Here is a 24,443-nt window from a genome sequence, read left to right as displayed (position 1 = left end):
ACAACTATGCTATTTACCTAGCCAACAAGATACCTGGTATTTATAGCTGAAAAAGATTTGTGATCTGCAATGGTCTAGAGTTACTATAAAATGATCCAGGCTATAGCTTAGTGGTAGAGCACTTGTCTGCCACACACAAGATCCTGGCTTTTATCCTCAGCACCAAAAACTTGGGATGAGGGGTTGGAAGAAGACATTGTGGAGTGTCTTCCATCTGGTTTGTAAGAAATTATGGATTGTCCATTATAGACTGGGTGAGGTCAGTTGACCTTGTAGGGGAGGGCTCTTGTCTTCATGTACCTGATACTAGTATTGAGCCAATATCAGGTAAGTATTTGATATCTACCAGAACTCTCTCCATTGGGACAGTTTTCCTTTTATATGGATAAAGAGTCTTTGTAGGGCACACTCAGCTTTGGCATCTGTAGGCTGGGCAGGATTTCTCACCTTTGCAAGACTTCACAGCTCGCACCCAATGGGGTGGCCACTCTTCTGGTTGGAAATGTCTTCCAAGGGCCCTGGAAGTATTGGAAGCTGCCAGAGGACTGGCCAGAGGACAATGGGAGATCTGTCTTCATCCTTTGACGATGTCCTAGCTATTAATCACCCTGACGGGTACAGCTGTGACGTTAAGTAGCCCACCAGCACTTCAGACTTGATCCCTTTTCTGACCTCAGGCTTATAACCTTATAATTCCAGGGTTATTCTCACCTTACAGTATATGGTCTTGGCCAGTGAAGCTTAATAAATAAAAAGAGTGTTCACAGATGTTTAGTAGAGCAAATTAGGAAAGACTATCAAAATAATGTTGTGTTTTTTCCCCTAGAGGTAGCTAGGAATAACATATATAATTCATTTATGTTTTTGAGTCTTCTAAAATTCAAATAAAATAAGGAACTGGAGAAAGAAAAGGTAAACAATTATAAGAAAAACAAAAAAGCCTCAAGCCAAAACACAGTGAAGTGAGTTGGGCAGTGGCATACAATCACCAATAGCTGAGCTGTAACTATGTGTTCGTGGTTACTTCATCCCACACCAAAAAACTGGAAAATGTTTATAAACTACTAAAATATCACTGAAAAGCTCACTCTCTTATCAAACTCTGCTTAACTGAGACATCGTTTGTGTATAACGCGCCTTAGTAAACATTGCTCAGTAAATACATGGTATGCACCTTGATTCAATGCCACCTTGGTAGAATTGTGTGGAATTCAAACTGAAAACTCTTTAATACGATTGATGGCTGCCCGCCTCCCAACCTGTCTGTTTGTTCTTGCACCTGCTCGGAGCTGTACACTGAGGTATTTTTTTCTTCTTTGATCTAACTCTCAGTGAGGATTCTCATCACCCTTCCCCTCAATCCTATCATCTCCTGCTCCAACCTGTTCCAAAGTACCTGCCAGCTTCCACCCACTCCTCACACAAAACCACTGGGGAAGTGTTCAAAGCTACAGTGAATGAGAGGAATGAGCATTATATACAGATATTAACTCTCCGCATCCCCACAGGTTTGCAAACCATTCCTGCTGCCTGCAAATCCTGTCTAGAGAAGTAGGCATCACGCACTCCTTTGAACTCTTGGACATCTAAATGTAAAGTGTGGGTTCTGACAGAAATGCATTTCACTGTACTCTCATAGTCAAACATTTGAAAATATGGGATGCTAAGACGTTTACTATGTGGCTTGGAGTAGTTGTGATTTCACCAGAACTCTATGGTGTAAAGAAAGTCAGTGAACTTTTCAGAGCCTTCACTTGCTCATGTGTTAAATGAAGACAACATCAGTTACCCCATTTGTAGTGTGTTTGGGAGTATTAAGAGAGAGAACGTGTATTATCTACTGCTGAACATGGAGAAAGGCCAGCAGTACTCAAATGTCATTAGTATCTGTTGACTGTTGTTATCACCACCATCATCATTGCCTATAGACCCCTTACGCTTCCCAGTTAAAACTACTCCCAAGGCACTGGCTTCAACTAGACGTACATACCCAGCTGCTGGCCTGACATCTGACAGAGGTTACTATTATGTTTCATATACGGGAAACTGAACTAGTGGCCACTTCCTCAAATATTCCTTTTTGAGGTGTATCATAATAATTTCTCTGTGGTAGCCATATCATATTTAGGTGTTTGATTGTTGTTTTTAATTCCAGTGAAGAAAGTTGACGATTGCAAAAGACAGGCCAAGCCAGGGGATTTTCAGTTTCACCTAAGGGCATGGAGACTAAATGATACTCCCATGACACTGAAGGAAGTTGTAAAGCAGTGCTTGTCTGTGTACCCCTTGGCTACTTCTGCTTGTTCCTATTAGAGATGTGCAGAAATGGGGAGCTGGGCAGAGGGCAGGCTTCTGGTGACCCACGATGTCCATCTGCTGTACTTCCTGCAAGAGCACTGGTCCCATGTGTGTGTGGAGGGGGTAAGACACCAAGGACTGGGCCATATAATCAGATTAAAATACAAACTCTACCTGTTTTCAATAGAAATTCTTAAGCCATGGGTCATTATTCTTCCCTAGAGTAGGTAGTGCCCCAGTGAGGCTTGGGAATCCCTAAACAATACAGTTTTATGAAAACAGGTAGACACTGGAAAGAGCAAGGGTTGGTGTCAGTGCAAGCATCTACAGGCATTCTGTGCAGGGTGGCAACCTCAGTGTTGAGATCTTCTCATCCTAAGAATGGGGAAGTGGGGCACAGTAAACATCCAGATGTTTTCTTCCCTTAAAAATGTCTAACAGTTCTTTTTCTTCTTATGCTCTCCATTTCTATTAAATATTCTGTCACCTTCCCTGAGATTCAGAATGTCACTTCATGCCAGTTTTTGTTCTCAGCCCTGCTCCTTCCAAGCACTGGCTAAGTGCTGATGGATCTGTTGTGACTTCTTTCATGTCTGCCTTCCTCTTCTCTGCTATTTGATTTTAAAGATGCTATAACCTTGATAAGAACATTGTAATTCTCAATCCCCTTGTTGTCTCTTCCAATCCCCCTTTGTGTCTCATACTAGAGTAAATTCCTAAAGATGCTCATTTAATCATTTAATCATGTACCTGTGACAGCATCTGGCTTTATCCATCTTCACCTCTAACATGTCTCTCCTTTGCACCTCTGCTATAGAGGTACTGGCCTGTCCAAGTACACCATGGCCCTTCTAGAACACTCCCTGGGCCTCTGCAGAGCTTTGTGACAATGTTCTTTAAAGAGAAAAGGAGCTGGCAACAAGCGTTTACACTTCCCTGCCTTTTAGATTAAATGATTTACTTACACATGGTGTGTGTGTGAAAGAATGGGTAAGGGTAGGCGCAGGCACAGCATACCATGCCTGCACATAGCAGTCAGAGGATAACTATTTAAATTAATTCTCCCCTCCATCATAGGAGTCCCAGTTCAATAGGCTTGATGAGCCATTGTTTTGCTGTTCTTTCCATTTTGTGATTAAAAAAAGAATAATAACATGACAAAAGGCAACTTGGTAGAAGAAAGGGTTTAGTTCAGCTTATAGGTAACCACTCATCACTGAAGGGAAACAAAGCAAGACAGTAACTCAAGTTAGGAACTTGAAGCAGTCCCGTGGAAATGTTTCTCCCTGGCTTGTGTCTTCTGGCTCTACTCACTCAGCTTTCTTACACAGCCTGGGGGCCACCTGCCCAGGAGGTGGCACTGCCCGCAACACACCGGGCCCTTCTTCATTAATTAGCAATCAATCAATCAATATATATATATATATGTGTGTGTGTGTGTGTGTGTGTGTGTGTGTGTGGTCTCCCCACATGTCCTCAGGCCAGTTGCACCCAGAAAAGCCTTAAGTTGAGACCCTCTCTTCCCAATGAGTCTAGATAGTATTGAGCTGACAATAAAACCAGCCACTATAACCATCTTGTCCGACCCATCCTAGGACTTCTTAGTGAGTGTGTATGTATAAGAAATCTCTTTATAGAAGAGTACATAAAATGTAAATTTACAGTCAAATGACAGACCAAAAAAAAAATGGGTATGTGTGACTACATCAGCAAATGAAATAGAGTGGCCCAGAAATGTCCAGGGACTTGTTTCCTTTTGAGCCATTAGATATAATTATTAACATATCTGTGAGAACTCACCCCCAGGGCAAAAATATACTCACAGCTTGTTTCATGCTGTGTGTTTATTTTCAAAGAATTTTAGAGCCCCCAAATTGTTGGCATATAACTGAAAAGCAGAGCCTGCACCTGGTTCGGGATACAATTGCTGGAGAGGTGACTGGATGGGTGAACTGTTCCATAGCTACAGCTTGGGGAGGACTGTGAGATCTGCAGGGCAGTGTTCTTTTTTCCTCCTTATAACACTAGAGAAATGTGATCACAAGTAAATCCTAAGGCTAATAAGAAAGATGGCTGGATAGGATTGGAAGGTAAAATGAAATACTTTGTCTGTCCCAGGTGATCCCCTTAGCTTAGCAAAACGACTCCGTTTCTCGCATTGAAATGCTCTGATTAAAGACTGACTGCCTGTCTCTTCATATGCAGATCTGCTTACGGCATCTTTCATTTGCATTTGTCTATAAATGTAGTAGTGAGTACCTTCATAGTAAGTACCTTTCGACATCTACAAGTTTGCTATGAAGAACTGAAATCTTGTTAGAAAACAAAACAAACAAACAAACAAACAGAATGGGGCTAGAGAGACGTTTGTAAAAGCACTTGCTGCTATTGTGGAGGACCTGAGTTTGGTTCCCAGCACCCACACCAGTCAGCTCACAATTGCCGGTAGCTCTCCTCCAGGGGATGTCCAGGGACCTTCTTCTGGCCTCCACATGTACTTAAATTTGTGTGTGTGGAGATACACACACACCCACAGATAAATTAAAATAAAAACCAGAATTTTTACAAATGAAACCTCAAACTTACAGAGATCAGTATAATTTGGCATCATGGATACACTCCCCTGAGTGGAAAATCCTGTCAGGAATAAAATCTAGCAGAAGTTTTTAATCACTGTAAAAGATAACACTGAACCCAAAGATCCACCAGCAACATGTACTTGAAGGTTCTAATTGAGTCCTCTGGGTATCCTGACTTAATCGCATATTTAAAATGAAACATGATGTGTTCTAATTTCTATAATTCTCAGTAATGATGCCTACATTTTCCTTCTTTTCTCTATCGTTTCCCAGCTCATCTATATAAACATCTTTCTTTAAATCACACTTAATTAAGAGGTTTCTGTTTCTTTACACATTGTCTCCAGTTGGAAGTGGGTTAATCCCGAATAGCTAATATATATGAATGGATTAAAGTGAATCATGAGTTCAAGATCATTCTTGCTTCCCGGGTATAATTGTTAAAATCTTCACTGTCTCCTGGGATGTGTGGGATTACATCAATTAAATCATGTCTCTGTAGCTGAGCACAGTGGCCGTAAATGTGACTGCATTCACCAGCACCCTCTCTGTATTTAATTTGCTAGGCCGTAATGGATTGTCGGAACAGTAAATGTGAGGCAGGTAACGTAAACCGTAATGACGGTAATTATCTGAATGGATCGATCATTGTGTTATCACAATGTGATGTGGGGAGAGGTGAGATGCAGGCGAGAGACATTCCATATAAATTCTCATTTTCTATTTTATTTCCTTGCATGCTTTTCTCCAAGATAGCTAAAGTGAGAGGATGTAAACTGGCTGCCTCTGCCTCCATGCTCTCTTTCCAGCCTCTGTAGCAATGTCAACAGATCCCATCCAAAACAACTTTTCCCCAGAAGAAGCAGTCATCTTACAGATTTGGAATTCCAGCACTTGCCCTTGTAATTCCTTATACCTTAAGCTTTGAAGATGAAGTTGTTTTAGTTGATTTGTATCCTTTAGTGTGTGTGTGTGTGTGTGTGTGTGTGTGTGTGCATGTGTGTGTGTGTGTTTATGCCTGTGCATTGTGTGTGAAAATGTCTGTGCATGTGTCAACCTCAGGTATCAGGCCTGATGTACAACCCACCTTGGTTTAGATTCAGAGTCTCTCTCTTATGGGTCAGGAAGTGGCTGAGTAGGCTGGGCTGGCTGCTCAGCAAGCTCTAACTAAGGATGCAGTCTCTTCCTCCCTAGTAATGGGATTCCAGATGCGTGCCACCATGCTTAACTTTCATAGTTTCCAGGGTTGAACTTGGTCCTTGTGCTTATGTAGCAAGCACTTTATAGACCAAATTGTCTCTCTCAGATTTGTTCATTAAAGAACTGTCAAGCCAGGAAGTTGCTGGAAGTCCTAAAGGTTAGACACCCTGGCTTCATCTAAATGGCTGCAGCAGAACTAAACTGTCCTCCTACGTGGGCTGGGGAACAGGACTGAGTGGTTTCGTTACCTGTTCCTGAAGCAAACTCAACAAAACAGAAGTGAAACAAGCCTAGAAGGAAAGAGCAGCAAGGTGGAGAAAACATCCATTTTCATACTGCTATTTGATGGTTACTAGGAGAGGAAGAATCATGTTTTCTTTGGTTGGGGATGGCTGCTGGTTGGTTACCCAGATGCCTTGTTTGCACCACTAACTATGCATGGCAGGTAATTAAGAGACTGGAAGTTGAAGAGGAGATACGTTGGGGAAAGAGGAAAGGGTTAGAGGAATAGAAGCAGGGTGGATATAATCAAGACACTGGCAGGGAATTTCTGTAGCTGCTTGGTAAAGACAGGGCCCTCGACTCAATCTGAAAGAGGGGTGGGGAGGAGAAGGAAGAAGAGGAAGATAGAATTGTGTATATGACATTTTTTAGGACAAATTGATTAATAGTTTGTATTAAGAATATTAATATAAATCAATTATTAATAATATTAATATTATCAACATAGCTATATAATAAAATATTGTATATAATCAATAATATTAATAAATATCATTAATAATAAAGAGAAATGAAATAATATGGTACTCATACCTTTCTCATTGGGAAAACCAAAGAATTCAATTTCAAGTTGCCTTAAGTGAAAAGTTGCTTCTAGGATCCCACAGAAGTACTGCCACAGCCTGTGGCCAGGGAGGATGGCAGAGGAAGGCCTGTGAGAAAAATCACCCAAGAAAGAGAAATCCCGGAGTCCCACTATTAGCTCTGGCACTGAAGAGTGTGCTATGCTAGCTGAAAGGTAGCACTCCAAAGGGCTGATACGTGTTGCTTTCTCAGGAAAATGACATGTCCAAGGAGAATGAGGCAAGAGGAAGTGTGAGTTAGAGACGTTGTTAGAACAGGGAAAGAGGAGAGGGGTTTCAAGATACTCTGGAAATAATGGAAAATATAACATTCACCCCTATCAATCATTAGCCACTAAAGGGGTAGAGTAAGGGACCTAGGATCTCTGAAGGGGAAGGAGACAGCTCAGTAGGTAAAATGCCTGCCGTGCATGCATGAAGGCCTGACTCAGATTCCCAACACCCATATAAAAATTTTCTACATGGCTGCACATCCCTGTGACTTGAGCGCTGGAGAGGAGGAACAGAAGGCTCCCGGGGCTTGGTGACAAGCCTGACTGACTGAATTCATGAGCTGCAGGAAGGTTGAGAGACCCTATCTCAAAACAATAAAGTGGAGAATGACTGAGAAGACATGACATCAACCTCCATCCAGCCTCCAGATGTGTAAGCACACATGTGAATGTGCGCGGGCGCTCAAACAAAGCACGCATGTGAAGGTGCAGACCATCAAAGCTCACATGTAAAGGTGCAGGGACATTCAAGTGAAGGCACACATGTGAAGGCACACAGATACTCGCCAATCAGGCAGTCAATCCCAGGATCCTACCTGAAGGTAAAGTAGAATGACTGCATCTGATTTCCTGGAAAGAATAATAGGAGAAGGGTAAAAAGCACGCCTAAATATGTAATGATGAGATCATCCTGAGTGAGCTGTCCCAGAAGCAGAAAGACACACACGGATATACTCACTCATATAGACATATAACATAGGATAAACCTACTAAAATCTGTACATCTAAAGAAACTAATCAAGAGAGAGGATCCTGACTAAAATGCTCAATCCCAATCCCAAAAGGCAAAGAGGATGGACATCAGAAGAAGAAAACAGGAAACAACCTAGGAACCTGCCATACAGGGCCTCGGAAAGGCTCTGCCCTGCAGACTATCAAAGCAGACGCTGAGACTTATGGCCAACTGTTGGGCAGAGTACATGGAATCTTATGAAAGAAGTGAGAAACAGTAAGATCTGGAGAGGACAGGAACCGCACAAGGAGAGCAATAGAACCAGAAAATTTGAACACAGGGGTCTTCCCAGAGACTCATACTCCAATCAAGTATCAAGCATGGAGATAACCTAGAACCCCTGCAAAGATGTAGCCCATGGAAGTTTAGTGTCCAAGTGGGTTACATAGTAATGGGAAGAGGGACTGCCTCTGACATAATCTGAATGGCCTGCTCTTTGATCACCTCCCCCTGAGGGGGGAGCAGCCTTACCAGGTCACAGAAGATGACAATGCAGCCACTCCTAATGTGATCTGATAGACTAAGATCAGAAGGAAGGAGAGTAGGACCTCCCCTACCAGTGGATTTGGAGAGGGGAATGCGTGAAGAAGGGGGAGGGGAGAAAGGAGGGGCTTTTGGAGGATTACAAAGTGAATAAAATATAATTAATAAAATAAAATTTAAAAAAAATATGTAATGATGAAAGGGGCGAAGGATGCTGTTTTAAAGAGGCATTAAAAGCCTGAAAAGAGGTGGTCAGAAAGGGAGTATTGAAGGAGGGAGTCTCAGTGTAGCTTTGACTTCTGGAATCATGCTAATATTTATCACATGCAGAACAATAAAGTGAACTCACAAAGAGGGGAAATTAAATTTGAACAGTCTCAGAAAAAAAATGAATTGCCTAACAGCCACTGGATGGGAGAGCTGAGAACTGACCTGGTCACCTTGGAGCAGAGAATTTCCATTAATACCTTCACTCTGAAAAAAGAACATATCCTCACCTCTCCTTAGCACAGATTTTCATGGTGTAACAGTTTTCTGTGCACTGTGGGGGTGGAACAAACCAGGAAATACACTGAACCCAGTTCTCACTACAGAAAATGGATGCTAGAGATAGGAAGGGAAGAAGGTGAGGAGGGAAGAAGGAGGTAAGGGGTCAATGGGAAGAAAATGGAGGAGAAGGTGAAGTGAATACAAGGCCAAGAGTTGACAGGAAGAGAAGAAGAGAAAGGAAAGGAAGGGAAGGAGGGCTGGGAGGGGAGAGAGTCACAATCATACACACAGGAGGGATTCAGATCAAAGGTTACTGGGTATTAACAAGAACTATGGACTAGGAAAACATTCTGAAGGGCATCATCAGTCCAAGGCTGAAACTGAAATAAGGAGTGTGGCTCATATTACCATAGTGCACAAATGTATTTCAGGAAATCGATAACCAGCATGTAGTTGTGCACAAGAACATCTTTTTTTATTAATTACACTTTATTCATTCTGCATCCCCCCATAAGCCCCTCCCTCCTCCCCTGCCGACCCCACCCTCCCTCCCCTTTCTGCATGCATGTCCCTCCCCAAGTCCACTGATAGGGGAGGTCCTCCTCTCCTTTCTGATCTTAGTCTATCAGTTCTCATCAAAAGTGGCTGCATTGTCCTCTTCTGTGGCCTGGTAAGGCTGCTCCCCCTCAGGGGGAGGTGATCAAAGAGCAGGCCAGTCAGATTATGTCAGAGGCAGTCCCTCTTCCCATTACTATGTAACCCAATTGGACTCTGAACTGCCCTGGGCTACATCTGTGCAGGGGTTCTAGGTTATCTCCATGCCTGGTACTTGGTTGGAGTATGAGTCTCTGGCAAGACCCCTATGTTCAAATTTTCTGGTTCTGTTGCTCTCCTTGTGGAGACCCTGTCCTCTCCAGCTCTTACTATTTCCCACTTCTTACATAAAATTCCATTCACTCTGCCCGACAGTTGGCCATCAGGCTCAGCATCTGCTTTGATAGTCTGCAGGGCATAGGCTTTCAGAGGCCCTCTGTGGCAGGTTCCTAGGTTGTTTCCTGTTTTCTTCTTCTGGCTTTCACAGGCCCTCTGTAGCAGGTTCCTAGGTTGTTTCCTGTTTTCTTCTTCTTCTGATGTCCATCCTCTTTGCCTTTCAGGATGGGGATTGAGCGTTTAGTTAGGGTCCTCTCTCTTGCTTAGTTTCTTTAGATGCACAGATTTAGTGGGTTTGTCCTATCTTGTATGTCTATATGAGTGAGTATATACCTTGTGTGTCTTTTTGCTTCTGGGACAACTCACTCAGGATGATCCTTTCCAGGTCCCACCCTTTACCTGAAAATTTCATGATTTCCTTATTTTTCATTGCTGAGTAATATTCCATTGTGTAGATGTACCACAATTTCTGCATCCATTCTTCAGTTGAGGGGCATCTGGGTTGTTTCCAGCTTCTGGCTATTACAAATAAAGCTGCTACAAACATGGTTGAGCAAATGCCCTTTTTGTGTACTTGAGCCTCTTTTGGATATATGCCTAGGAGTGGTATGGCTGGATCTTGAGGAAGCACTATTCCTAGTTGTCTGAGAAAGCGCCAGATTGATTTCCAGAATGGTTGTACAAGTTTACATTCCCACCAGCAGTGGAGAAGGGTTCCCCTTTCTCCACAACCTCTCCAGCATGTGTTGTCACTTGAGTTTTTGATCTTGGCCATTATCATGGGTGTAAGGTGAAATCTCAGGGTTATTTTGATTTGCATTTCCCTAATGGCTAATGAGGTTGAGCATTTCTTTAAGTGCTTCTCTGCCATTTGATATTCCTCTATTGAGAATTCTCTGTTTAGCTCTGTTCCCCATTTTTTAAGTAGATTAACATCTTAACTTACATAAGGGGGAGTTGTGTCTGAGGCCTGCATTCATGATGGAGGAAAGAGATGAGAAGGAAAGAGAGTGAGTGGGCAGATGTGGATAAATGTTGACTAGTGATGTGAGGGAATGTGTGTGGGAGGTCTATATGGTTCTTGAAATTTGGGAGGGGGGCATACCTAGACACAAGCAAACCTTGTGGAGCAGATGGAGAGAGGCTATAAGGAAACACCCTGACCTGGTACCATTTCAAAGCCTGCTGTGCTCTTCAAATTGGCTAATAGTGCTCCTTCCCCCACCAGTTAGGAGACTGGGGGACATTTCTGACATGGATTCTGTTGCCTGCTTTCTGATCACTTTCCCTGATGGGACTGTCCTCCCAGGCCACAGGGGAGGAAGGCAACTCAGTCCTCATGTGAGTAGATGAGCTGTGGTGGCTGAGTAGCAGGGCTCCCATATTCTCAGGAATAGAGGAGGGGGATTTGGGAGGGAGGGTCAGACTGAGGGGAGAGGAGGAAGGGGCCTATGACCGAAATGTAAATTGAATTAATTAATAAAAAATGAAAAACAAAACAAAAAAAAGAATGCTCCTTCCAGGGCTGAGAGGTTGCTCAGTCGGTTTAGTGGTTTTCTTGGGGGGCAAACATAAGGAGCTGAGTTTGATCCCCATAACTCAGCCATGTAAAAAGCCCGGCATGGTGCTTCCTTGACATCCTCACCACAATAAAACTGTGTTGAACTATGAACAAGACACTAACACAAACAAAAACCCAAACCTTCTCCCCCCGGAAGTTTGTTGAATTGTTTTATCACAGCAATAGTGAAGGAACCCAACATAGCCTATCAGCATCCCGTGCCCACTGCTTTCAGGGGCATGAAAGCTGCAATCAGAGGGAGCAGGGGGAGAGAGGTCCATAGGATCATTCGAGGTGTGTCTGCTCCTTGTCATCACATGTTTCAGAGTCATTGGTTGGCACCCTGAGTTAAAAGCTTTACCTGAGATTCATTTTTTTGTGACCTCAACAATTATTAAGCTGTGGGACTATGCCAGGTATTAATGTGGTAGATTTAGGCGTTTCTTACATTTTCATAGCATAAGATAAATACAGGCATCCTTCTGTGGAGCACTCATGCATACAGCCCTGATTTGATTTTCTGCTTGTTCGGAATATCAAGTTCCGACTTCCTGGAATCATAATGTGTGCTCTGAGTGAGCCTGTGAGACAGGAGTCATCCCTGCAATACTTATGATAGTACTTAGAGCAAACCTGTCAAAGGTACTTCTAAGAGATTGCCCAGGGTCCTGGGGAGGTATATTTAGCAACCATGTTGAATGAGTTGTCACATAACACAACGTTTCGTTGATTTATGGGTGTTATTTCTGTCTCTTACTGCAGGCAGAGAATTCAGCCCTGGTACTGGAAAATGAGAATCAAAGAGAACAGTATGAGAGATGTCTTGATGAGGTAAGACTACGTAAGAGGGCAGAGGAAGGTCTGCGCTTGTTAAGGATCTTAATCTAGACCAAGGACATGTGAATTCCGTGCTCTACAAAATTGTAATGTTTTCCCCAACAAAGACCAGTTGTAAACAAATGACCACTGACAAGGTATTGGGCTTAGTTTCTCCCTTCCTCCTCTGTCTCCCCTCCCCCATGACTGTGCCCTCTACATCTCTCTTTTTTAATCTCACTTCTCTTTCCTCCCTCCCTTCTCTGCCCTCTCTCCCCTTTCTCCTTTGTTCTCCTTTTCCTGCTCTGTGTGTCTTCTTCCCCTCTTTTCCCTTTATCCCTCTCTCTGCCTCTTTTTTTTCTCTTCCTTTCCTGTATGTGTATCTCCTCTCCCTATCACCCTTCCTTCTTTCTGCTGCCTCTCCTTTTTCCTTTCCTTCTCCTCCCTTCCCTCTCCCTCTTTTCTTTTTTTCCTTCCCTCTCTCTCTCCCTCTTCTATCTCTTTCTCTCTGTATTCTCCCACTCTCTCTTTTGCCTGCCTCTCCTCCATAATGTTCATAGGGCCTCTTGATTTCTTTGGGTAATTATCTTCCATCCTTGCACATACTTAGGGTATGATTCACTGTTTGATCAATTCCTTCTGTCCAAGACGTGTGATCCTTGGCCCTGAATGAGAAAGAGCCACATCTAGGCACGATTTGTGTACAATTGGATACATTCTCAGAGAAGTGAATTGTTGATAGTGTGGGTGGGGACAGCATTCACAGTTGACAGCCAGAAGGGGAAAATCAGCAGATTGAGCACAAGGCAAAAAGAAAAAGGGAAGTCAGGAAGAAAATCTGAACGCAAAGAAAGAAGACTGGAGCCCCACACTTGAGTAAACTCAATAAATATTATCTGATAATGATGGCGAGATGAGGACGAAAATGGTGGGTGTTAGCATGTCTGGGCGGGGTGGGGGTGGGGTGGGGAAGAACTGAAGCCTGCTCAGGCCCTCATCCTCCACTGCCCCTCTTCACACTGTTAAGCATAGGAGCCAGTCATGCTGCTGCTTCTTGTCACAATGGACCTTTGGTCACGAGGAAAAGTTCTTCTCAGGGACTTCACCATGATGAGAGCCATTATTTAAATGAGGTATCTTCTTTAGGCTTTATCCCAGTGTGTTAAAACTCTCCTACATTCTGTGAGATTCTGTTGGAGGATTATTAGAGTATAGCTGAACAGATTTTAGAAAAATTGCATGCTATCTTGTCCTATTATTCTACTTGTGGGATGACCAGTATATCTTCAGTTTTTTCTCCTTGCTAACAGCTAGATAAATGTTTCTCAGTGAACTCCTTTGAGTATTCTTACCTTTCCCATCCATCCTGTCTCCTCTCTCCTTTGACACTGTCCTAGAAGTTGATGGGCTGGACCAGAGTACATATGACAGAATCGCAACTATAACCCATTCTACCTCCATGCTCCTCTTTTGTTTCTTTAGAGAAGTATAATCGCCACCTTCTGAGGATGAATGTTTGGGCCATTTTGGTTTTCTAATACCAGTATTTCCCCCAGGCTGGGTGATCCCACACCAGAGCTTTCCCTAGGCTGGGATAGTGCCACACCAACACTTCTCCTAGCCTGGATTATTCCATACTAGTGTTTACCCTAGGCTGGGATATCTCCACCAGTGTTTCCCATAGGGTGGGATTTCCCACAGCCGTGATCCTCCCAGGCTAGGGATTTTCCCTACCGGTGTGTTTGCACAGTCTGCTGTAGACATCACTCTGCAGCCAAGAATGATCTTGAACTCCTGATCTTCTTCTTCTACCTCCCAAGGGCTGGAATTTCAGGCATGTGCCACAATGCTGGCAATGTTAGGGAATGGAACTAGAGTCAGTTGGTCCACAGCCTCAGATCTACACCAGTGATTGTTAAGGATATCTTGTCTATCCCCACAGCATTACCGTTTGGGGCTTGGGATGAATGCAGACTTCTCAGGCTTAACCCCATAGAATCCTGGTGTCACTCAGGGTGAAGTCAGCATTTGAGCATTGGCAGACCCTCTCACTGGTGTCTATACACACTGCTCTTGCAGTCTTGGCCTCGTAACACTGAGCACGCTATCCTTGGCACTCGGTGCTTACGTGTTGTTTGAGAACTCTCCAGATGTCCCTAAAAATTTGCTTAATATTTAGCCTTTCAGTTGTTTGGTATTTGTAGCCATGCATGTTGCTTACTCAAGCAAATAATGTATGTAACCCTCTGCCCTGTCCAGACTCAAAAACTCCAGAATGGGGCTGGAAAGATAGCTCAGTGCAGGAAGGATGCACAAGGACCTGGGTTTGAGTCTTGGAGCCCATGCAATACAGCAAACATGGTGGCAGAACTGTAGTCCCAGCCTATGAAACAATAAGATAGACAGCAGCTGAGAGATGGCAGTTGATGCTAACCTCTGGCCTCTTCTTGCCCCCACAGACACGAATACAGACACATTCAGACACAAAGACATTCAGGCACACAGATACAGATACACAGACATACAGACAAAGGGAGGGAAGAGGGAGAAAAGGAGGGAAAGAGGAAGAGAGGGAGAGAAGGAGGGAAGGAGGGGGAGAGAGAGAGAGAGAGAGAGAGAGAGAGAGAGAGAGCGAGCTACAGTCCCAATATTCAAAGTTACAGCAATTAGGAAAGTTGTTGACATAAAAGCTGACACACAGACTAGGAGTCTGATGAGGCCAGTTCAGCTTTCCTCTGCCCTGTTCCCCAGCCCTTGGTTCAGTCAAAGTCTAGGGCAAGAAAGAACAAATAGATCTGAAGCTATTTAAAGGAACCAATAATCCTCCTGGGTTAAAAGTATTGATGAGCCAAGTTGCACTCTCACCTCTTGTGCAGACATTTCCAGTGAGACATGACCTGTATTCAGAAGTCAAATTCACAGGCTCAAACCACAGAGCTTCGTACTCACCACAGATCTCCCTAGGGTCACTCTTCATCCAGCTCAAAGCTCACAGCATGTCTGTATAGAAACCGGAGTCTGGGCCCCAGAGATAACTTGGTGTGTAAAGTGCAAGCATGAGGCCCTAAGTTCAGATCCCCAGAACCGTTGTAAAGAGGTAGGTGTAGTGGTACCCATCTCTAATCCCAGTGCTGTGGAGACAGAGGTGTGGGAGGCTTCCTGAGGCTCCCTGGCCAGCCAGCTCAGCTGAATCAATGAGCTCCAGGTACAGCGAGAAAGGCAGGCTCAATTTAAATTGGAGCAATGACTGAGGATGTGACCTCATGCCTACATCTGGCCTCCATGCTCACAAACATACAAGCTCATACAGATGTGAGTGTACACATACATACAAAAAGAGCCATCTGCTTCCCCTGTGTTCCGCCCCATGCCTGTGCTGTGTGGATTTCTCCAGAGTACTCAGACAAACCAAAATTTTCTCTGTCGAAATAATTTTCTGTGGTTCCACTGACAGGGGGATTTTTTGAAGAGAGAGTCCCTCTGTTCCTAATTGCACAAATTAACAGTTGCCAGCAAGGTGATTTACAACAAAGAGCCACCTCTGAGCAACACAAATGTTTTGTATTCCTGAAAGCCGGCCTATGATTACACATGCCTGTTGTTCTGTAACTAATTGCACGGGCTAGACTGTCTGTTTCCAAGCTTTGTAAGAGAATGCTCTCGAAGGGGCAGTTTCATGTAGTAATAATGCGAAGTGGAAAATCTTTCCAAGGCTTTTTATACTAATTAGTCTGACTAACAAGGTAAGGCCTCGTGTAAGTTATTTCCTTGATGGTAAGTTGCATAAAACATACTCTGATAGCGAAGGCTTGAATTTAAAGCACCCTCAATACTTTTTGCCTTCATGCTTATTTTCCGGGAAATGGAAAGCACATTGAGGATTTGAGAAAACACGGGGGAATCTAAAATTCTGTCTATGCTTTTACTAAACAATGTGTTTATTAGAAGTAGGCACATACTGTTCATAGATGGATACGCACATGTATCCATAAAAAGATACATACTCTAACATACCCTCGCTTGGGAGGTATGTGCACACACACACACACACACATACACACACAGGTGCATCGTTTCCACACTCGTTCATAGATAGATTCATGCACCACACAAATATACATGTATCCTCTCACATACATAGTTAAATACCGATAGCTCCCTCCCCCATATATGCGTAGATACATACAGCCACATACCATGTCTTGGTACATAGACACACACACACACACACACACACACACACACACGTGCATGCACACTTCACTTCTCTTGCTCCTTTGTCTTAGAGTAGAAAGACCAAACCAAAGTACCTTCATTTCTCTATGGGAGTTTGGAAGTTTTTCTGATGGCATCTGTACTCGCTTAGTCTAAATATTTGACAGAAAGTCTACTACCATGTGTTGAATTACTATTTTTTCATAGTATCGCCTGAGCCTCAGTTCCTTCCAGACCCACTGTCCCACATGCAGAGGTCCAATACATGTATAAAATGAACACGGTAGCATCCCTTGAAGTGCATTAACTTGGGTGGATGAGTGTAACCTCATATGGGCTCCGGGATCCCATGGCAACCTTAGACTAGCAGAGGTGAGGAGGTGAGAGGGTCATGGACTCAGGGTTAGAGAAGCTGCTGCATGCAGTGGGAACTTCAGGAATGGACTGCAGGGGGTAGGAGGGGTAAGGCAGGGAGACAGGAAAGGCTCAGGCTTGAAGAGGGGATCTTGGCAGAGCAAGAGCCAGCCAGGCTGTAGGTCCAGAACAGTAGGTGGCTCTCATGGTTGCTTGCAGACTGAATTTACCTGGAGAGACGTGTGTGTGTGTGTGTGTGTGTGTGTGTGTGTGTGTGTGTGTAGGTGATAAAGGCCAGAGCTTGATCCCACTGTCTTCCTCAATCACTTTTCACCTTGTTTTGAGACAGAGTCTCTTACTATATGCAGAGCTCACAGATGAGGCTAGACTGGCTGGCCAATAAGCCCCTGGAATGTTCCAGTGTCTGCCTCCCCAGGACTGAGATTACAGATGCTACTGTCGAGCTATCTGTTTAGGTGGCGCTGGGACTCAAACCCAGATGTTCCTGCTTGTGCGGCAAGCACTTTACTCACAGAGTCATCTTTAAAGATGCTGCTGGCTATGCTATGTCCTACTCCAGACCTGGCTGGACTCTGATCTGGCATGGGGCCTGTGCACTCTGGTCTCTGAAGCCCTCTGGGGGCTACAATAGTCAGCCAGGGTTAAGAACTGCTGTAGGCAGGGCTTCTGAGTTTTGTGGTCACGCAGTGCTTTTACAAAGTGGGCTTAGGAGAGGGCACACAGGAAACAAGCCTTGACACAGTGATAGAAAACCCTGGGCCTGCAGAGAAATTGGGAATTATTTCTGTGTTCGTAAAAAGCCAAAACTCTGGGTCCTGGGAACCATACCTCTAATACCAGTGCTTAGGAGGTGGAATCAGCAAGATTAAGAGTCCAAGATTCTCCTTGGCTATATGCTGAGTTCCAGGCCAGCCTGGGCTACATGACACACTGTCTTTCAAAGAGAAAAGTTTCTCTAGCTCTCCGATCTTTACTGGGACTTTCAGTCACATCTCATATCACAGCCCTACATCATCCTTAAATCCACCCTCTGAGTAATGCCAGGGGAGCACAGCCTATACCTGCTTTTCACAGGCTTCATCGCCCAGTTGAGCAGGTGCCTGACTCCTTTGGTCTGCAGTGTTCGCCATTTTTTCTCCAGGGCTCAGTCGATTCTCAGCCTACATGAAGTGCTTAATTCATGTTTGTTAAATGACTAAATGAATGAATGGAGAGGGAACAGCAGGAAATTAATTTCCAAATTGTTTTCTTGCAATCCCACATACACATTTAGACTAATGCCTTCCGTTATCTCCTTGGAGGTAAACAGGCATCTATTATGCACCGACTCTCAACACAATCCAAAGAATAAATTATGGGAAGGAGAAAAAGTAGACCTACTTAAAGAACAAATTGAATTTGAAGAGGCCATATGGACTAGCTAGGGAAGACTTGGGATTCAAACACCATCACAGCTGCCCTGTCCTGTAGTATTGGGGATGTAGAGCTCCTCGCTTTATCTGATAATACTGTTACACAAAATAAATGAATGTCAGCTGAGGCTATAGCTCATAGGTGTTTTCATAGCATGCACAAAGCCCAGGCTGCTATCCCCAGTACACTGTAAACTGGTTGTTTTGGTGCACAGCTGTAATCTCGATACCCAGCTTCAGGGTCATCATTGGCTACTGAGAGTGTTTGAGGCCAGCCTGGGCTACAGGAGACTTTGTCTCAGAATTCATCCTTCAAAAACAAAGGGTGTGGTTGGTGATTCATTTTTGCACCCCTTCACACCTCACCCTTTCACAATTTCACAAACGGTTGTTTAGTTCTAGCATGCCAGAAGAGGCTTGTCCCCTGAGGGTCCCCTCCTGACTGCTATTTACCGTTGATGGAGTGACTAGCAACCCTTGCCCCTGCTTAGGTGGCTTCTCTGACTATGTGTGCAGTCACCTCGCACTCTTCTCACACCTTAGATGGTTCCTGAGTTTTTATGAATGAAGAAAGTCACATTCTCCCCAATTCACCACACATTAGTGAATATGACAGCAACACAAACTATCTATGGAACTAAGTGTGTGTGTGTGTGTGTGTGTGTGTGTGTGTGTAAACGTTTATGCAGATGCATGTAGAAGCCAAAGGTCAACTCAGGTGTCATCCCTTTTGAGTTAGGGTCTTTCACTGCCTAGAACTCAGAACATCAGGCAGGCTGGCTGGTCAGATGGCCCCAGGGATGTGTCTATCTGCACTTCTTCAGTGCTGAGATTACAAGTCTGTGCCACCACACTTGGCTTCTCCCCATTTTTAATGTGTCTCTCTGTGTGATGACCATATGCATGGATATTTTTATATGTGTGGGCACGTATGTGTATGAGTATATGTATGAGCCCAAGGTTGATGTCAGGAATCATCTTCAATTGTTCATCCTCCTTATTCACTGGGTCATGTGTTACAGGGTATTTGATTATACTGTGAACCCAGAGATTGTGTTATTTACTGGAAAAACTAGTTTCTACTTGTGGTGTGGTTCATCCCTAGCACACACCTTTAATCCAAAGACTTCCTGCTCGATTATTGTAAATAGGACTAACTAAAGTCAACCATAGGTCAAGAGGTGAAGGGCAAGCAACCAGGTGATGGGAAGTGAATATGGGATTATTAAGAAAAAAAATAGAGAGAAAGAAGAAGCCAGAAGGATGGATAGAGAGATGCCCAGAAAATAGAAGGGAGGAAATTCAGTTTGGGGTTTTTTGTTGTTGTTGTTTTGTTTACTTTAGGTTTTTTTTGTTTTGTTTGTTTGTTTGTTTTTGAGACAGCATGGAAGAAGTGGATTTAGGCTGAGGAAGAAGGTCAGCTGGGTGCTTTCTCTGCCTCTCTGAGCTAGCAGGCCTTCAACCCAGTATTTGGTTCCAGAGTCCTTATTGGTAAAATTGCAGGACTGAGATTTTGTTAAAACACTTGGCACCCAATACGGGACACAATATGTAAAAGTATCTTCTATTCACCTGATGTAATTGCTGACTTGATGGAGGCTGCTGCCTCCATCTGCTAACCTAGGCCTTGTCAAACTGGCTTCTCTCAGCTTCTTCTGAATTGCTCAGCTTCTGAACTCTCACAAGAACAGACAGAATAGAGAAGCTACTTAGAGTAGAGTGCAGGAAAGAGAGGCAGAGACAGACAGAGTGAAGAGAAGACATACAGAAGAGTAGAGAGTTTAGTAGAGAGGGCAGCACAGAGAGAAGGGAGTTAGAGTTGAGAGTAGAAAGGGCCGTACAGTAGCACTGAGTACACTTGAGTTCATGTCGTTCAGTGCAGTTCAGTTCATGGAGTCCAGAAGCAGAGCAATTCAGGAGAAGCCGAGAGAAGACACTTTGAATCAGTCGGCTTGGAGACAACTTTTGAGCCAGAATACCTGAGTTGAACCAGCCAGCAAGAATTTAGAAAAACTAGAAAGGGTGAGCTTATTTAGCAGTAAGTTTCAGAGGCTAAAAACATTGTAGATATAGAGTGTACAGAGGCTAGACGCTTCCAAGACTAGGCCTCGGTTAGCAGATGGAAGCAGTAAGCCTCTAAGTAAGCAGTAAGACAATTACAGCAGACAAATGAAAGATGCTTTTATAGTCAAGGTCTCCCAGTCAAAACCACAGATCATGAACTTGCCTCGTCTACCTACCCAGCTTGCTGTGGCGATCCCTTCTTTCCTCCTTCTGAGGCTGGGATTCAAGATGGACCAGATGCCCACCTGTCATTTGCATGGGTTTCTGAGTAGCCACACTTGGTCGTCACAGTTTGCATAACAGGTGCTTTACTTTAAACTGTATCATCTCCCTAGCCCCATGCCTGGCTTTTAAAAAGTGGGGTCTGAGGATGGAACTCAGGTTTCCATCCTTACAATTCAGGCATCCTCGTGACTGAGCCATCCCCATAGCTGTTGGATCCAAGTCTTTCTAGTGACCATATGCCAACATTCTCCGTCTTGTCCTGAGCTGCCTATACTACCCAACATTCTGGAGGATAGGAAATCCTCCAAAATGCATTTTTGAAAACACAGTTTTCAACTAGATTGTAGTTACTTTGCTGATGTGAGCCTTGCTTTGTAAGATGAAGTCTCACAACAGAGCCAGGGAGGCTAGCAACAGTCCACAGGGGAGGGCTGTCTAGGCTTAGGCACTTTTCATCCCCCTCTAAGGACCAGTCTGTAGCTTCAACCCCTTAACCCCCAGGAGCCCTGAGGCTTGTCAACCAGGTAAGAACTGCCTGAAATCCCTCTAGTGTATTCCCCACAGTCCCAGGGAGGGCTCTTTTGGAGTCAAATAACAGAAAGGTCAGCAATCTCATCTTCTCCCTCTGTCTCTGGAAGGCAAGTGCCTAGAGGACCAATAGCATAAAAACACACAAACAAAAAAGCCAGGCTTGATGGTGAGTGTTTATAGTCCCCAAGCTGGGGAGTTGGGGACAGGACTGAAGTGTGCAGTTCATTTGGTACTTAGGTGGGAGGGAGTGCTCAGGCAGTGCGTGGTGGAAATATCAGTTTTCTGACGGAGTTCCCACTGAGCAGGAAAAGAGCAGGTCTGCATTGTCTCCTAGGCCCAGGGCTGGGAGGTCTCCACAGAAAACCTGGGCAAGGTTGTCCCACAAGCCAGAGGCAGAAGAGCTGTCAGCTCTGCGCCCTGTGCCTCGGGTCCCTCTGGCCCAGGCCAGCTGCTGTTCGCCTTTCTTCTGAGAGGAAGCTGGCAGGTACCCCTGGAAGTTATTTGTTCTCATTAGCTGGGCCTGGCAGTATGTGATTGTCTGCAACCCAAGAGCTGAGGGCAGATTCCTGGAGGCTTATGGGTAGGGGCATCTCCTGGGCATCATCATGTGAGCCTATCAAGGACTGACGGAACCAAGTCCCAGCCCCCACTCAGTTGATGCACCTGGAAGGGGTAGCCATTAACACAGCAGGAAGCCGAAGAAGCCATCTTCAGTGACAGTAAAGAGGGAAGCATTCATACCTCCCTTCCACAGAGAACCTGTGATTCCTTCTGGCGATTCAACCTATATGTCAGCAGCTGCAAACATATTGTTCAGTTTTCAGGTAGAGCAAACAGTTGTCCAAAGAGCATGCCAGAGGGAACGTAGCCCCACCCAGAGTCGGTAAGCCTACCAGGCAAGGAGCCGGGCTGCAGAGATGCAGCGTATTTCCTCCCGTGGGCTGTTACGGTTAGGATATTACTCTATGTCCCCCATTAAATCATAGATACAGCCATTTTATGTGACCACTGTTAACACAGAATGGCTTAAGAGAGCAACCAGTTTGGAGAAAGAAAAGAAAATATTGATATTCGGCAGTTTTATGAGCATGTAAATCAAATCCAAGTCTAAGATTTTTTTTTAAAGTAAATTATTTATGGTTTGAATTAACTTCCGTATATTGTTCTCCAATTCTGCCCGCACAGACAGCTCCAGTCTTCTATTTTCCTTCATGTGCCAACAGTAAAAAGGGTGATGTATTGTTTGACTTTAAACTCTCGGCTACTTATAAATTGGAATGAATTGTTTAAAAACTCCCAAGATTTGGGGGCTGGGAGATCTTTCAGTCTGAGAAGACTACACAAGTATAACTGCGTTTGATCCCCAGGGCCCACACCAAACACCACGTGCATTTCTGTGTGCTTTTTACCACAGTAGGGCTGGAGACAGGCAGACCCCTGCCAGTATCTAGCACAGGTCAGTGAGTTCCAGCTTCTGGGAGACTCTGACTGGAGGGACAGTGGTTGGGGGAAACACGGATGTCACTCCCTATCCTCCACATTCATGGTCCACACACACTCCCCCAAGCACACCTAGCCACAAACATGTCAATGTATACATAATACAAAATAGGATTTTTTTTTTTTTTACTCCATGCCTATTCAATTCCAATGAAAAACTTTCCATGTTTATTTAATGTCAACAAAATAAATCTGGAAAGGTTTTACTGGGCAAAATGCACTTTATACATACACTCTAACTAATAAATTGTGTATAGTCTTGATTCTACTATTTACTTCTCATGGTATAAATGTCTCCTGCCCAAAACTCAGTGCTAACTTATGTTTTAATTTTCTCTGAGACTTGCTGGTAGCCAACTGTTATGAAGGATGTGTTATTTTGTCAAAATTGAGTCAAGAAACAATTAAGCCCTATGAAAACATTCACACCCAGAGTGTTCCCTGATTAGAGTCAGATGCACAGATCTGAGCATCCCCAAAATAAATGTGTTACTTAGTGCAAAAGTAGATGAAAACATGCCCCACAGCCTCTGGCTGAGTCTGAGAATCACCATGGTGATGACATAGTGCTCTGTGTGACATGTTTAATGGTGAGGTTGGAACCACTAGCCTGCTATGTCCTTGCTAGAGCTGGCCATGCCCAGTTGTCTACTTTCACAGGTAGATGTTTAGAAATTTTATATTGAATGACTGAAGGGGCAAATGGATACAAGCAAGGATGCTTTATAATCTGTGCTATCTAAGTATTTTATTTATTTGTTTTTCTAAGTATTTTATTCCTTTATTCATTTATTGCATGTGTGTTTCTGAATTAGTGGTATGTGTGCATGTAAAGGGTGCCTGCCTCAGTGTGTGCACAAAGAGACCAGAAGAGGGTTCCCGATATCATATCGTCTCTATCATATTCCACCTACTCTTTTGAGACAGGGCTGCACCTTGAACCTGGAACTTGCTTTTTCTTAGCTGGGCAGGATGCCAGGAGGCAGCATCAGTCTGACAGTCGACACCCACCTTGGAGCTGGGGTGATAGGTGTTTGCATGGATACCTCATTCCTTATCTGGGTGTTGGGAATCTGAACCTTAGTGCCAATGACTGTGCAGCAATCTCTCTTAACCAGTGAAACACCTCCCTAAGTCAGTGGTTCCCAACCCTCCTAATGTTGCAGCTCTTTAATAAATTCCCTCATGCTGTGGTGAACCCCAAGCATAAAATCATTTTCGTTGCTACTTCATAACTGTAATCTTGCTACTGTTGTGGATCATAATGCAAGTGTCTGTGTTTTCTGATGGTCTTAAGAGACTCATGTGAAGGGTTGTTGGACCCCACAAAGGGATCGTGACTCACAGATTGAAAAACACTGTTCTAGGACCTTAACTTTGTTTCTATTGCTTGTCATTCAGCTAGACAGGTAATGTTTACATAGTTTAGAGATTATATATAGTTTTTATACTATACAAATTAAATTGTATATACATCATAATTAGGAATAATGAACCTACTATGTTCTATATCGTAATATTGATTTTCAAGAAGAGTTCTCCCTATGTAGCCCAGGTGGGGCTTGAACTTGAGATCTTGCCTCAGTCACCTCAGTGTTAAGTCTATGTATTAAGTGCATAGACCACTACATCCTGCCTGCCCACTTGAATTAATCATAATTAATCAGCCCTGCATATATGGTACATCAACTTCAAGATGATACTGAGGGTTAGACAGACATCCCTTACTTTTTTTTTAATCTTCAATAAAAACATGGTCTTAAATAACCATTGAGAAGTACTGAAGAACTGTGTGGAGGGCTTGCCAGATATTTGAAAACTTGGAGACACACTGTTAGGTTTGCATGTGGTTTTTAGCTTGGCTAATACTACATGTTTTTCCCTGTAATAGGTA

General features: G+C 43.9%; 1 protein-coding gene across 6 annotated transcripts in view; it reads left to right on the top strand.

Annotated features, from left to right (window-relative positions):
* The window catches only part of Nckap5 (NCK associated protein 5), an 888,867-nt gene that overhangs the window by 654,922 nt on the left and 209,502 nt on the right, over nucleotides 1–24,443 (top strand). For all 6 annotated transcript variants that reach the window (XM_060371849.1, XM_060371848.1, XM_060371850.1 and 3 more), the window contains one exon: nucleotides 12,174–12,242. In XM_060371849.1, coding sequence (XP_060227832.1) covers nucleotides 12,174–12,242 — 69 coding nt within the window. The remainder of the gene's footprint in view (nucleotides 1–12,173; nucleotides 12,243–24,443) is intronic.

Source organism: Meriones unguiculatus, chromosome 18 (assembly GCF_030254825.1).
Source record: "Meriones unguiculatus strain TT.TT164.6M chromosome 18, Bangor_MerUng_6.1, whole genome shotgun sequence".
Lineage (NCBI taxonomy): Eukaryota > Metazoa > Chordata > Mammalia > Rodentia > Muridae > Meriones > Meriones unguiculatus.
Note: the sequence above shows the minus strand (reverse complement) of the source record. Positions and strands in the feature narration are given on the sequence as shown.